Source organism: Cibotium barometz, chromosome 31 (assembly GCF_041138505.1).
Source record: "Cibotium barometz isolate CiBa-2024 chromosome 31, ASM4113850v1, whole genome shotgun sequence".
Classification (NCBI taxonomy): domain Eukaryota; kingdom Viridiplantae; phylum Streptophyta; class Polypodiopsida; order Cyatheales; family Cibotiaceae; genus Cibotium; species Cibotium barometz.
In genome coordinates this window covers 8,602,501-8,614,758 of record NC_141076.1, presented here as the reverse complement: position 1 = coordinate 8,614,758, position 12,258 = coordinate 8,602,501, and the positions used below count along the sequence as shown (strand labels likewise).

The 12,258-nt window shown below is 44.5% G+C and overlaps 2 protein-coding genes across 2 annotated transcripts in view; one reads left to right on the top strand and one right to left on the bottom strand.

Moving 5' to 3' along the window:
• LOC147620471 (Transducin/WD40 repeat-like superfamily protein) overlaps positions 1-12,258 on the top strand; it is a 78,687-nt gene that overhangs the window by 39,731 nt on the left and 26,698 nt on the right. The window contains exons 10-11 of the mRNA XM_086824696.1: positions 3,953-4,031; positions 4,126-4,302. Coding sequence (XP_086680822.1) covers positions 3,953-4,031; positions 4,126-4,302 — 256 coding nt within the window. The remainder of the gene's footprint in view (positions 1-3,952; positions 4,032-4,125; positions 4,303-12,258) is intronic.
• LOC147620472 (uncharacterized) lies at positions 8,596-10,009 on the bottom strand. The gene has a single exon (XM_086824697.1). It carries the CDS (start codon positions 10,007-10,009, stop codon positions 8,777-8,779), a length of 1,233 nt encoding a protein of 410 aa, XP_086680823.1. The 3' UTR covers positions 8,596-8,776.

Genomic DNA, 12,258 nt, shown 5'->3' with positions numbered 1-12,258 from the left:
GGAGGTGCTGTGTCATGGATATCCAGGATGCAGAAGTGCACTGCCTTATCTACTACAGAGGCCGAGTATATTGCAGCCACAGAGGCTTGCAAGGAGGCATTATGGCTATCTCGGTTAGTGGTTGATTTGGGTTATACAGGGGATATTCCATTGTTGCATTGTGACAGTCAGAGTGCCATCCAGTTGGCAAAGAACCCTGTCTTTCATGCAAAGACGAAGCATGTGGATGTGAAGTATCACTTCATCAAAGAGGTGATAGAGAACAAGCAAATTCAGCTTGTTAAGATTCACACGGATGACAACCCGGCTGATCTGTTGACAAAGAGTTTGCCTCCGGAGCGGTTTGCTCATTGCAGACACTTGATGGGCATTGGATGAGGCCATTTTCAGCCTTGATATGGCCTTGTATATTATCATGTACATGCTGATTTTTCTTTTCCTTCATTTAAGGGCACTTTGCCTTTAAGTGGGAGGTTGTTGGGGTAAAGGCATAATGCCCACCCTTATAGTGTGTACAAGCCCATAAGTTATAGTACATAGTACACTAAGTACTTTTAATGTACTAAGTGCACTATGTGTACTAGTGCAATATACATGTGTGATAGGGGAGTCACACACTCACTTGGTGAGTTGACTTATCCCCACAACTCTCTCTCTCTCTCTCTCTCTCCCTTGTGTTTCTCTGTGTATGTCTCTCACATTGACCTAACCCTAATTCTAATTCTCCCATCATCCACATCCCCACCCCCCTTATATTGTTTGTATATGGGCTCCACCGATCCATGATGATTCACAGTTGTATCCAAACACATGCACACTTTTTCTTTTGTTTCTTTTCTTCCGATGACCGGAAGAACACAGTTGTATTATTTTTTGTCTCATAGGCCGACTTTGGCCTCTCGTAGACATTAATATATCTTTCTTTCTTTCTCTCTCTCTCTCTCTCTCTCTCTCTCTCTCAGCGTACCCGCTGTAGGCTGAGTCGTGTAGCATACCTGCCCGGCTTGCCCGCGATTGTGGCTTCACTGCTACCCGCGTACCTGCTCGGTGCTCGGTGCTGTCGCCTCAAGCCTCGTGCAATGTGTAGCGTACCCGCTGCAGGTTGAGTCGTATAGCATACTTGCCCGTGTACCAGCCTCGTGTAGCGTACCTCATCGTGACTGTTGACAGTGCTGACTCCTAAGTGGACACGACTCTTCAAACTCAAAGTTCAAGGCAAATAGGACTGCAAGAGGCGCCTGGGTTTGCAGGTTTGCAGGTAGTTGCAGAAAGCGCAGAAGGGACGGCTGGAGGCCTACTGGCAGGTTGCGCTTGTGCAAACAGTAAGGTGCAGGAGGTACAGCATCTGCCTCCCTCTTCCCACCCACCCTTGCTCAGGCCCTCAAGGCAGCAACTAATAGGGGAAAACATGTCTCAACCACTAGAGGGGGAACAGGATGGTGAGACAATCTTTCACACCCCCACGAAGGCACCAAATGCCTACCGCAGAAGACTGAGGGAAGGAATCATGTCCCCTGGCTCACGAAGGTTTACGAAGATGGCCCGACGAGATGAGGCCCTTTATGAGGAGCTACAGCTTCACATAAGGACAGAGATGAAGACCATGCGACAGGATCTTGAAAAGGAATGGACCGAGCAGATGCATGCCCAAAGGAAAGTGATATACGAAACGCTGAAGGAAGAGATATATGTCCAATTGAAGGGAGAAATGCAAGCCCAAGTACGGGTTGAAATGGAATTAGCCCAAGCCTTGATGCACACGGAAATAAAAAAAGAGATGCAGAAATGGAAGGATGACATGCTCCGAGAGATTGGCACAACAATTGCATCGTACGAAGGCACTTTGAAGACATGTATGGCTGACCGCGAAAAAGACATCACAGAAATGCAACCTTCATTGATACCTGATGTGCGGGGTTTCACGATTTCCAGTAGGCCCATTGGCATAGCAGCCGATCATGCATACCTGAGTTTCACACTAGTAGGTAGATCCCTGAGAGATGGGCCAGCCACTCATCTACCTAGGTACCTGAGATATCAGTTTACACGTGAGACAGTTGGGGTTTACCGGGATGCAGGATCTGATGGCTTGTTCGCTTTAGACCCGCATAGCTCTCTGGATGAGATCACGAGAGGATTGGCAGGTGTTCTACATGCATCCGCCTCATATGCGTTTCCCTGCACTATGATCTCTTTCACCCACCCTCGCAACACTGCCCCACAGAATAGTTGGTATGATGATGAGTGTTGTGAGACATGAGCACAGCTACATCGTGACATTGCCATTGGGTCTCACACACATAGACAGGCTAGGATGATCTTTTGGCGCCTTGTGCGGAGGAAGAAACGAGCCTATCTGGCTAAGCTAGAGGAGGAGATCTACCAACTCTTCTTGGGGAAGGACAGCAAGAGGGCATGGAAGATGTTTGAGGAGAGACAGCCTGGTACTCCGATTACTGCACCTGAGGCATGGCATACTTATGCTAGAGAGCTATATGATGCACCAGGACAGCCCCCCACCCCCCCTCCACGGGGAGCTAGACCGTCTAGCAGCACCTTTTTTACTATGCGAATGGTGCTAGATGCGATAGACAGGTTACAGAATGGAAAGGCACAGGATCATGATGGGCTAGTTGGAGAGCACTTCTCATATGCATGAGACACTTTGGCTCCGCTCATCGTACATGTGTTTAATCGTGCCATTTGTGAGGGTTTCCCGACAAGCTGGACAGAGCATATCATTGTACCACTCTTTAAGAGTGGGGACCCCATGGTACGAGGCAACTACAGGACGATCATGATTGGTCATTACTTGGCCAAATTATATGGCTCTATATTGGAGTCGGAGCTGAGCCGATGGGCAGAGAGGCATGGTCATGGAGCACATGGACAGGCTGGCTTCAGGAGAGGATTTACTACCTTGGATCACATACTGACACTTCGGGCACTTATTGAAGAGGGCATGGCACAGAAGAGAAGGATATACTGCTGCTTTGTGCACTTTCGCAAAGCCTTCGATACCGTACCACATGCCAGCTGATAATCAAGCAGACGAGGCCCTTGGAGTGATTTTATGGCACGAGGCCCATGGCCAAGATCTTGTTCTGGAGACCAGCCTTGAAAAGACCCGAATGCTGCTCGAAGAAAGAAACTGGGAGCATGTCCTCCCTTGCGTTCCTCCCTCGGGCAGTTTCTACAAGGAAGGGTCTGGAGGGCCTCTTGTTGTGTGAGAGGGACTCCAGAAATAACTCAGGGTCGGGGGATGATGTCAGACTTACTGTCAAACCCTGTCTTGATGGGGTGAGTCTGGATAACATTTAGCTGGGTGAAGGGGGGGCAGGCAGGGGATCACACACAAGGGGGAGGGGGTCTACTGTTGAGACCTAGTGGTGGACGGATCATTCAGAAAATCTCCACAAACAGAACGGAAATGAGGAGGCAGGCATGGAGGTGAAAGGGGAATGGCCCCTCTTCCCTTCTTCCCTCTTTCAGTTTGGTGTTAATAAAAATTGCTTCCACACAGCCACTAATATCATAAGTAGATTGTGGATTCACAAAAGTTTTTCGAAAGAGTACATTATGGTGATGATTTCTTTTGTATATATATCAAATGCTGCTGTGCAAGCAAAGTGCACTGTTTTCATGAGGGAGTGGGATCAAGGGATGTTTTTCTCAACGACCTCCGCAGGACTCTGTTGGCAACTTTGTACCCCCATATTGGTTGAGATCACCCTACATTTTGGAATGAGGTCTTGTTGTGGCTTTCCAGTCGTGATTTTGTTTGGTTTATTCATACTTAATAGAATTCTCCTTCCTGCAAAAAAAAAGAAATGAATAGAAAAAAATTCTGCCTCCTTTAATGTTCCATGGATTTTTCTTCTCAAGCATGCCTTTTGCAATGCATATGCGTGGACCTTGAGACATGACATTATTTTCCTAAAAAAAACTGCAGTGTCAAACTGTGGGTTGGAGATATGCACAGTTTCCTAAGTGTGACCGCAAGCTCAGTACCACTTACACTGATAAGAAAGGTTATTCACTACCTTCCCCTGAAAGTCATTGTCACCGGGTTGACATAGGATTTCTTTATTGTTATCATGACTGTCTTTACCTTATGCTTGTTAGGTTGTTTTAGAGGACTCTGTACCTGTTACATCTATTGCCTTGATGGTGCCAACTCAAGTTCTGAAGCGTTTGCAAATAGCCGTTGGTAAAGCATCTGGTGGTGTAATTGCAGTAGAAGTCCATAGGGAAGAGGACTACTGCAATGAAGCTTTTCAAGCTGATACACATTCACAATTAGTAAGTATGGAGGGTCGATCATGTTTCTCTTTGATGCTGCATTTTTTTTTTGTATGTGTGTGTGTGTGTGTGTGTGTATAGATATATATATATATGTGTGTGTGTGTATACATACATACATACATATATGTATGTATGTATGTATGTATGTATGTATGTGTGTGTGTGTGTGTGTAGATATATATATATTTGTAGATAGATATAGATGTATATACATATATATGTATCTACACATATATAGATATATGTATATACATATATATGTATCAACACACATGTATATATATATGTATATACATATATATATGTGTACATACACACACACACACACACACACACAAATATATATATATGTGTGTGTGTGTGTGTGTACATATATATACATATATATGTAACATATATATATATATATGTACACACACACACACACACACACACACTCTCACTCTCACTCTCTCACACACACACACACACACACACACATTTTTTTTTTTGTAAAGCTTCATGTCATTAATTACAGGTGGGAAACCTCAAAACGAGGAAAACCCACCAAAAAGACCACACTTTTTATTTACAAGTGGGAAACCTCTACGCGAGGAAAACCCAGAAAAAGAAGAGTAACTATAGGCTTCACTACCTAGAAGCAATCAAAGTAAATCCTATAAGCATCAAGAGTGATGTCCCCAGCATCATAAGCAAAATGAAGCGCGTGACCAAGCGAGAACTTGAAGTAATGGAAGGGAACAATGTCATTGGCTTGGAACATGAGGTTGTTCCGAACATGCCATATGGTCCAAAAGACCCAGAATCGGACCCAGCTGAAAAATACAGCAAACTGAGACTGTGATGCTTGTAATACCCCAAAAAGCCAAAAGCATCTGTGAAAAATGCCCGAAGGGAAACGAAGGCGAAGAGCAGTCGAGACCCGGCGAATGAACGATCTGGAGCATACGCAACCCCATAGTAAATGTGGGACAGTCTCCTCAGTAGCTTTACATCGGACACAACGTGAAGGCGCAATATGACGTGCATGTAACAAGCTACCAACAGGAAGAGCACCAACCAAACAGCGCCACAAGAACAGGCGTTCTTTAAGAGGCAGATGACTTTTCCAAATGCGAAACAATGTACGTTTCCACCACATTGAAGATTTGGAGAGAGACCATAGCTGATTACCATGTCTGACTATCCATGCATCCGATTGCAAGAGGGCATAAACTGTCCCAGCTGAAATACATTTCATAGCAGTGGTTCCAAGATTCCAATCAGATAGACGGGAATCCACATTCAAGGGAGGTAAAGGAGAAATATCAGCAATCATCCGCTGAATTTCTGTCCAAAGATGAGAATAATGGGATCCCAATTGAAAACGATCCGCCGCAACAAAGAAGGAAAGAACCTGACCAGTGTCATCCACCACCTGATGTATCTGACAAATTCCTTTTTGAGATAGAAAATATGCCTGACGAGGTGAACGGTCAACCAAAGTGGAAGAAAATACACGACTCCAATGCAAACTCTCTAGCCGCAGGGAATTGCCCATCAAAGATCGGGAACCATGCCATATCATATGTGAAGTAACTTCCTTCCAATCAATAATGAGAGAAGAAGTGAAAGGACATCCCGGAATGTGTCCTTCAAGTTTTCCACATATAAGATCCCAGTATGTGGGTTGCCAATGACCATAGAACGGCGTGACAATATGCCGACACAAATGGGACACCATGAGAGTCCAGGGTTGCTGCTGATCCAACAAAACCGGCAAAAGCATAGCTTTCCTAGCCAAAACATGACGTCTCAAATCCAAAATATTCAGGCCTCCAAGGCGCTTAGGAGAGCATAACTTGTCCATGGATAACAATCTGAGGCCCTTTCCACGAGATGAAGTGCGCCAGAAATGCGCCAATATACTTGACATAAGGGACTTTAAGCGGGATTGAGACCAATATAGCAAAGGTAGATAAAACTGCACATAAGCTACAAGAATGCATTGCACAATTCTAAGACGCACATGAAGCGGCCAAGTGGACAACTTCCAATAATGTAACTTGGAGTGCAAGCGCTCGGCTACCCAATCCAATTTCCGTGTAGCCGATACAGTCCAACCCAGCGGATAACCCAAATGACGAACTATAATGTTCGGAGGAACAAGTTCGCCTGGCCAAAGCAGCTTATGCCAATCATACTCAGTCAGAGCCAATAGTTTGGATTTACGAAAATTCACTTTGAGGCCTGCTGCCAATCCAAACAAATGAAGAGTATGCATAATTTGTTCCACATCATCTTGGTGATTGCGGGGCATAAAGAGAGAATCATCTGCATAAGCTTGTGCAATAAAATGTTTCCCAGAGGGTAATTTCAAGCCCTGCAATCTTCCAGACGAAGTCAAAGATTCCAAATACATAAGCAGGGGATGAGTAGCAATCGCATAAAGCAAAGCACTGAGAGGACAACCTTGCCATACCGAACGTCCCAAATGCCAAGGATCTGTGAGAAAACCATCCAACAAACCGGCAGAGGTACTGTCAGCATACAAGAAATAAACCATAGAGGATAGCTTAGGCCCAAATCCCAGCCGAAGCATGGTATCTGCAATGTAATCCCAAAGAACAGTGTCAAATGCCTTTTCAATGTCAACCTGCATGACCAATACATCTTGTCGAGTGTATTTGGCATACTCCATGCCAATGATGACATTTGCTAGATTATCAGTAATTTGCCTTCGTGGAATGAAGCCATACTGAGATGGATGCAAACCATCATGCAAAAACCCTTTAAGTCTATTGACAAGCATTTTAGCCAGCAATTTATAAACCACAGGCATGAGCGTAATCGGCCTCCATTGCGAGAACTCTTCACAAAGTGCTTGCTTTGGAATCAACTTGAGCAAGCCTTCTTTCCAAGATGAAGGCAAAACCTGTTGCTCCCATGCCCTGTTTATCATTAACAATAGTGGCTGATCCAGGTAGTGCCAAAACGACAAGAAAAATTCTACAGTAAGGCCATCCCAACCGGGAGATTTCCAACGGCCCAAATCACACAAACTGGCATACAATTCTGTTTCCGTGAAGGCGGCTTCCAAAAGTTGAGCCTGGTGCGCCGATAAAATCGGTGCAACTTGAGATAAAAACAGGCAACGAGCCTCTCGACCTTCCTGCGTGAGAGAAGAGGCCTCAAAAATCTTGCCATAATGAGATTCCATGGCCCGTGCAAGCCCCACACGAGAGTTAGTCCAATCACCAGTCGGGAGTTTAATCCTCTTAATAGATTGAGACTGCCTGGAAAGATGTAGATGATGAAAGAATTGTTTAGAAGTGCATCCTTTATCCGCTATAGCCTTTTGGCGAGCTCTAGTCTGCCACTTTGCCAATTTTCTCTCATCATTACGATGCAACAAAGCACGAGCAGAAAGCAACTCTGTCATCTGGATTTCAGTAAGAGATGAAGTGTTAGCCAGATGCATCAAACTTTGACAAGTGCCTTTGGCCTGTTGAACTTGCTCTCTGAAATGCGATAAATAGTGTCTGCCATAATCCTGGATCACACATTGAACCCGCATAACAAAACGAAACCATGCTGTGTCCATATCAACATGCATTTGAGAGATCAATGGCGAAATAATATCCACAATCAGATTGCGAAAAACCTCATGCTTAAGATAAGCATTATTGACATGCAGAAGTCTCTTTCTAGTTAATGAATCATTGGCAGAACATGAACCGAATTGTATTTTCAAGCATATCGGAGCATGATCCGAGAGACACAAGGAGTAATCAATCCACATATCACATACAAAATCATCATACTGCTGCATCTGAAAGAGATACCATCGGTCCAGACGAGCACGATACATTGATCGAGCGTTATGCTGAAATGTGAATCCAGGATCATTGGCTTGCAACAGAGGCCACAAATCCAAGGCATTACATGTGTGCTGAAACAGATCCCAAGCTTGTCGTTCCACATGAAGCATGTGAGAATGGCCAGTAGTATTATCCACATGATTTGGAGCATTATTAAAATCGCCACAAAGAAATGCATTAGAACGCCAACAATAAGAGGAGATGGCATGCCACAAACGAGCCCTGTCAGTAGAGGCTGTGTATGCATACACACCACCAAACTCAAAAACTTCCCCATTGATAATACATTGAATGACCATCCATCTGCCAGCTGGATCATTGAATACCAACATGGGAAATAATTCATGGCGAACAAGCATCAGCACTCCAGAGTATCCAGCGGATCCTGCATAAGCTATCCAATATCCCGCAAAATAGGAAGTTTGTCCGGCAAAATTATGTTGATTATGCTCTTGAAGAACAACAATATCTGCTTTGCAAGTATGTACATAGTGCCAGATTAGCCTCCATTTATCCTGATTGCATAATCCACGCACATTATATGAAATGCAATGTATAGAACTATGCATCTTAAATGGTATATACAGTGGGCGAGAAAACCAACAGAAAGCTTAAGAACTCGTGCCCATGGGCACATCCGCATCTGTCGCGGAAACATCGGCTGCCAAATCAAAACTCGAATGTGGAGGAAACAAGTGATGGCCTTCCGACGTTGAAGCGGTGCCCCCTGTAACTACTTCCTTATAAGATCGAACAACTTTATCCCAGGCCTGTGCCAAGGAAGAGTTATCATTACAAGGCAGTTTTTGCTGAGCAACATTCTTCAAGGGGGGCACATAATTGCGAGAAGATGGTAGAGTACGTGCTTTGACAGTTTTCTTGGGTACTATCCACGCCTGAGTAGCAGGAAGCTTCTCTTTGCCCTTGTCTTTGATGTTCGGGGAAGCAGGAACACTTGGCATTTGAGACTGCTTCCCTTTACCTTTATTTAGTCCAGTTGTTGATGTGGATGCGGAAGCACCTTTAGATTGTGCCTCAGGGGAAGATTTCGCTGGAGGAGGAGTCTGAGGGGTAGGGACAGCCGAAGGAGGGGGTTGTAGATTTGGTTCAGAACATTCAGATTGCATATGACCAAATTTGCCACAGCGAAAACAGGAATTGGCAAATTTCCCCCATTTAAGCTTGAATGGTCGCTTTCCGACCACTGTGTCCCCAGAATCAACGGTAATGCCCGTAGGAGCAGGAAGATCAGTGTCCCATAGAATACAAAAACGATTTGTATTGGCATCCAACTTCGGGGGGCAAATCACTTTGCCCAATTGAGCAGCCAACAAAGGAAGAAAATGACGCCAAGTACGAGGAAAATCCACCACTTCAACCCAAACCGGGCACTTATGTCGAATAAGGCTCTGATAATCTTTAGTAAGAGCCCAGGGAAGAACATGAGTCATTTGCGTATTGAAGAAGAGGGGAGACATTTCCAACAAAGCATCTCTAGCTTCCATGTCTGCTAACAAGACCTCATAGAATCCTCTTGCTCCAAAATAAACACCCCGGACTGCTTGACGCTTCAGCAAGAAATCAACCCATTGTCCCACATCCTGTGCACTAGGCATCTTGCCCGGGAAAAAGAGAATCACTGCATTCAATGCATACTGCGCAACCGGATCCATGAGCTCCTGCACCGGAATACGCACTTCTGTGACTGGAGCAGGTCCTTCCCAAGCACATCTTGCTTCTTCGAAATCCTCATGCAGGCATTCTTTAATCAAAGACATGGCATCCAAATTCGAGGTGTTCATTGCTTTCCGGCGCTTATAAATGGCCAGGTCAGGTGATTCCATCATGCACACCTTAAATTTTCTATAATCCCCAGAACTGCTGTAAGCCCTATTGCTGCTGCAGACACGAATTTGCTGCGGTACCACTGGCCGAATCTGCTGCAAGCCCCAAATGAAGTAGAAACCCTAATGCTGGCTGTCGCTGGACAGATTCTTACATGTGGTTGCCGACTTTATCAGACAAGTAAGTGGCGAGCAGAGTCGAGCAGAGACGCAGGCAAAGACAGTCGCAGGTTCGCAGGCGAACAGAGTCACAGGCTCACAAGCGAGTAGAGTTGCAGGCGAACAGGGTCGCAGGGTCGCAGGCGAGCAGTCGAACAGGGTCGCAGGCGAGCGCACCACACACACAAGCTTTTTCGCAGGCGAACAGGGTCGCAGGGTCGCAGGCGAGCGCTAACCCTCTGCTAGCTACACACACACACACACACACACACACACACACACACACACATATATGTGTGTATATATATATATATACACACACATATATACATATATATGTGTGTGTATATATATATATATATGTGTGTGTGTGTGTGTGTGTATATACACACACACACACACACATATATATATATATATACACACACATATATATGTATATACACATATATATGTAGGTATATACACATATATATACATACATATATATGTGTATACACATATATATGTAGGTATACACACACACTTTTTTTTTTGGTAATATCCAGTGCAGTATATTTATATGCTCATAAATTTACATGATGGGAGGTCTCCGAAATGGAGAGTATTCCAAAGATCAGAAACATAAAAAGAAAAGCTCTATGCAAGAAGCATCCATATCAACCTCATGGCAGGCATCATATAAGGATTGCTGCAATGAGGCTCGGAAAGATTCATATGACTTGTGAATCTGCCGACCCAAGTATGCCAAATTATGCTCACTCCAGATTGTCCTAAGAGCCCAATATCTCACCCAAGAGAGAAATAGTGAGTATTGAGACAAAGACCTTATAAATCTGCCAAAGAGCCAGAAATGTTTCCCAAATGTGTGACTCGGGAAACGGAGCCGAAGATAATATGAAATTCTCCTGAGGAGGATCCTAGAACACGGGCAGTGCCAAAGCAAATGAAGAACAGTCTCTGAAGGAGCCTGACATCTTAAACATGTGGATGGTGCAATGCGACGTTTAGCAAGTGTGACCCCCACTGACAATGTGCCTGTCATACATCTCCAAAGAAAAAGTCTTTGTTTCAATGGCATTTTACACTTCCATAACATCCCGAGATTCTTCCGCCACCATGAGAGGGGCTTCCTTATATGCCACAAAGAATTAGCATGTTGCTGAATCCATGGAGCAGGCTGAAGAAGCCTGTAAGCTTTGATGGAGGTTAAGGCAGGAAGAGGAACAGGATGAGTGTATGTAGCAGAGGGTTGCAATTGCCAATCCGTAAGCCTGTCTATGTCAGCCACAGGAGGAACATGTAGAAAAGGATGTAATAAATCAGCAATTTTCTTCCATATAGACCTATGATGCATTCCCAATGCATAGAAAGCAGTGGCCTGAGGAAAAGATAAGACATAGCTAATTCCCAATTTCATGAGATTGTATGCCCGAACAGGTTCCTGTAAAGCGAGTGGAATGTCAAAGATGGCACTCCAATGAATACTTTCTTTCCTCATTGAGTTTATCCCTGAGTAATTATCAGGAGCCCATTTGACCTTAGAAAGTACTTGTTTCCAGTCAAGTATCAGAGCAGTAGAGAAAGGACAGCCAGGTATCTTCCCTACAAATCTCCCAATGACAACCTCCCAATGATCAGTAATCCAATGACCATAAGCACAAGGCCTCATGTTGACATACATGGATGCTAGCATACAAGTCCATGGCTGTTGTTGGCGGAAAAAAGTATGCAGCATAGTGGCCTTCCTTGCAAGTACATGATATCTTATATTGAGGACATTAAGTCCACCATGCATCCTAGGAGAGCACACCATTTCCATTTTCATCAGTCTCAATGCTTTCATAGCAGTTTTTGTCCTCCATAACATCTCCATAGCTTGAGACATAAAGGCTGAAATATCCCTGGGGGACCAATGCAGCAAAGGCAAATAGAACTGGACATAGGACATTACAATGGACTGTACTATTTTGAGCCTGACATGAAGAGGCCAAGTAGAAATCTTCCAGTATTCCAGTTTATGTTGAAGTCGTTGGAAGATCCATTTTAGCTGCTGCTTCTTGGTGATATGCCATCCTATGGGATATCCC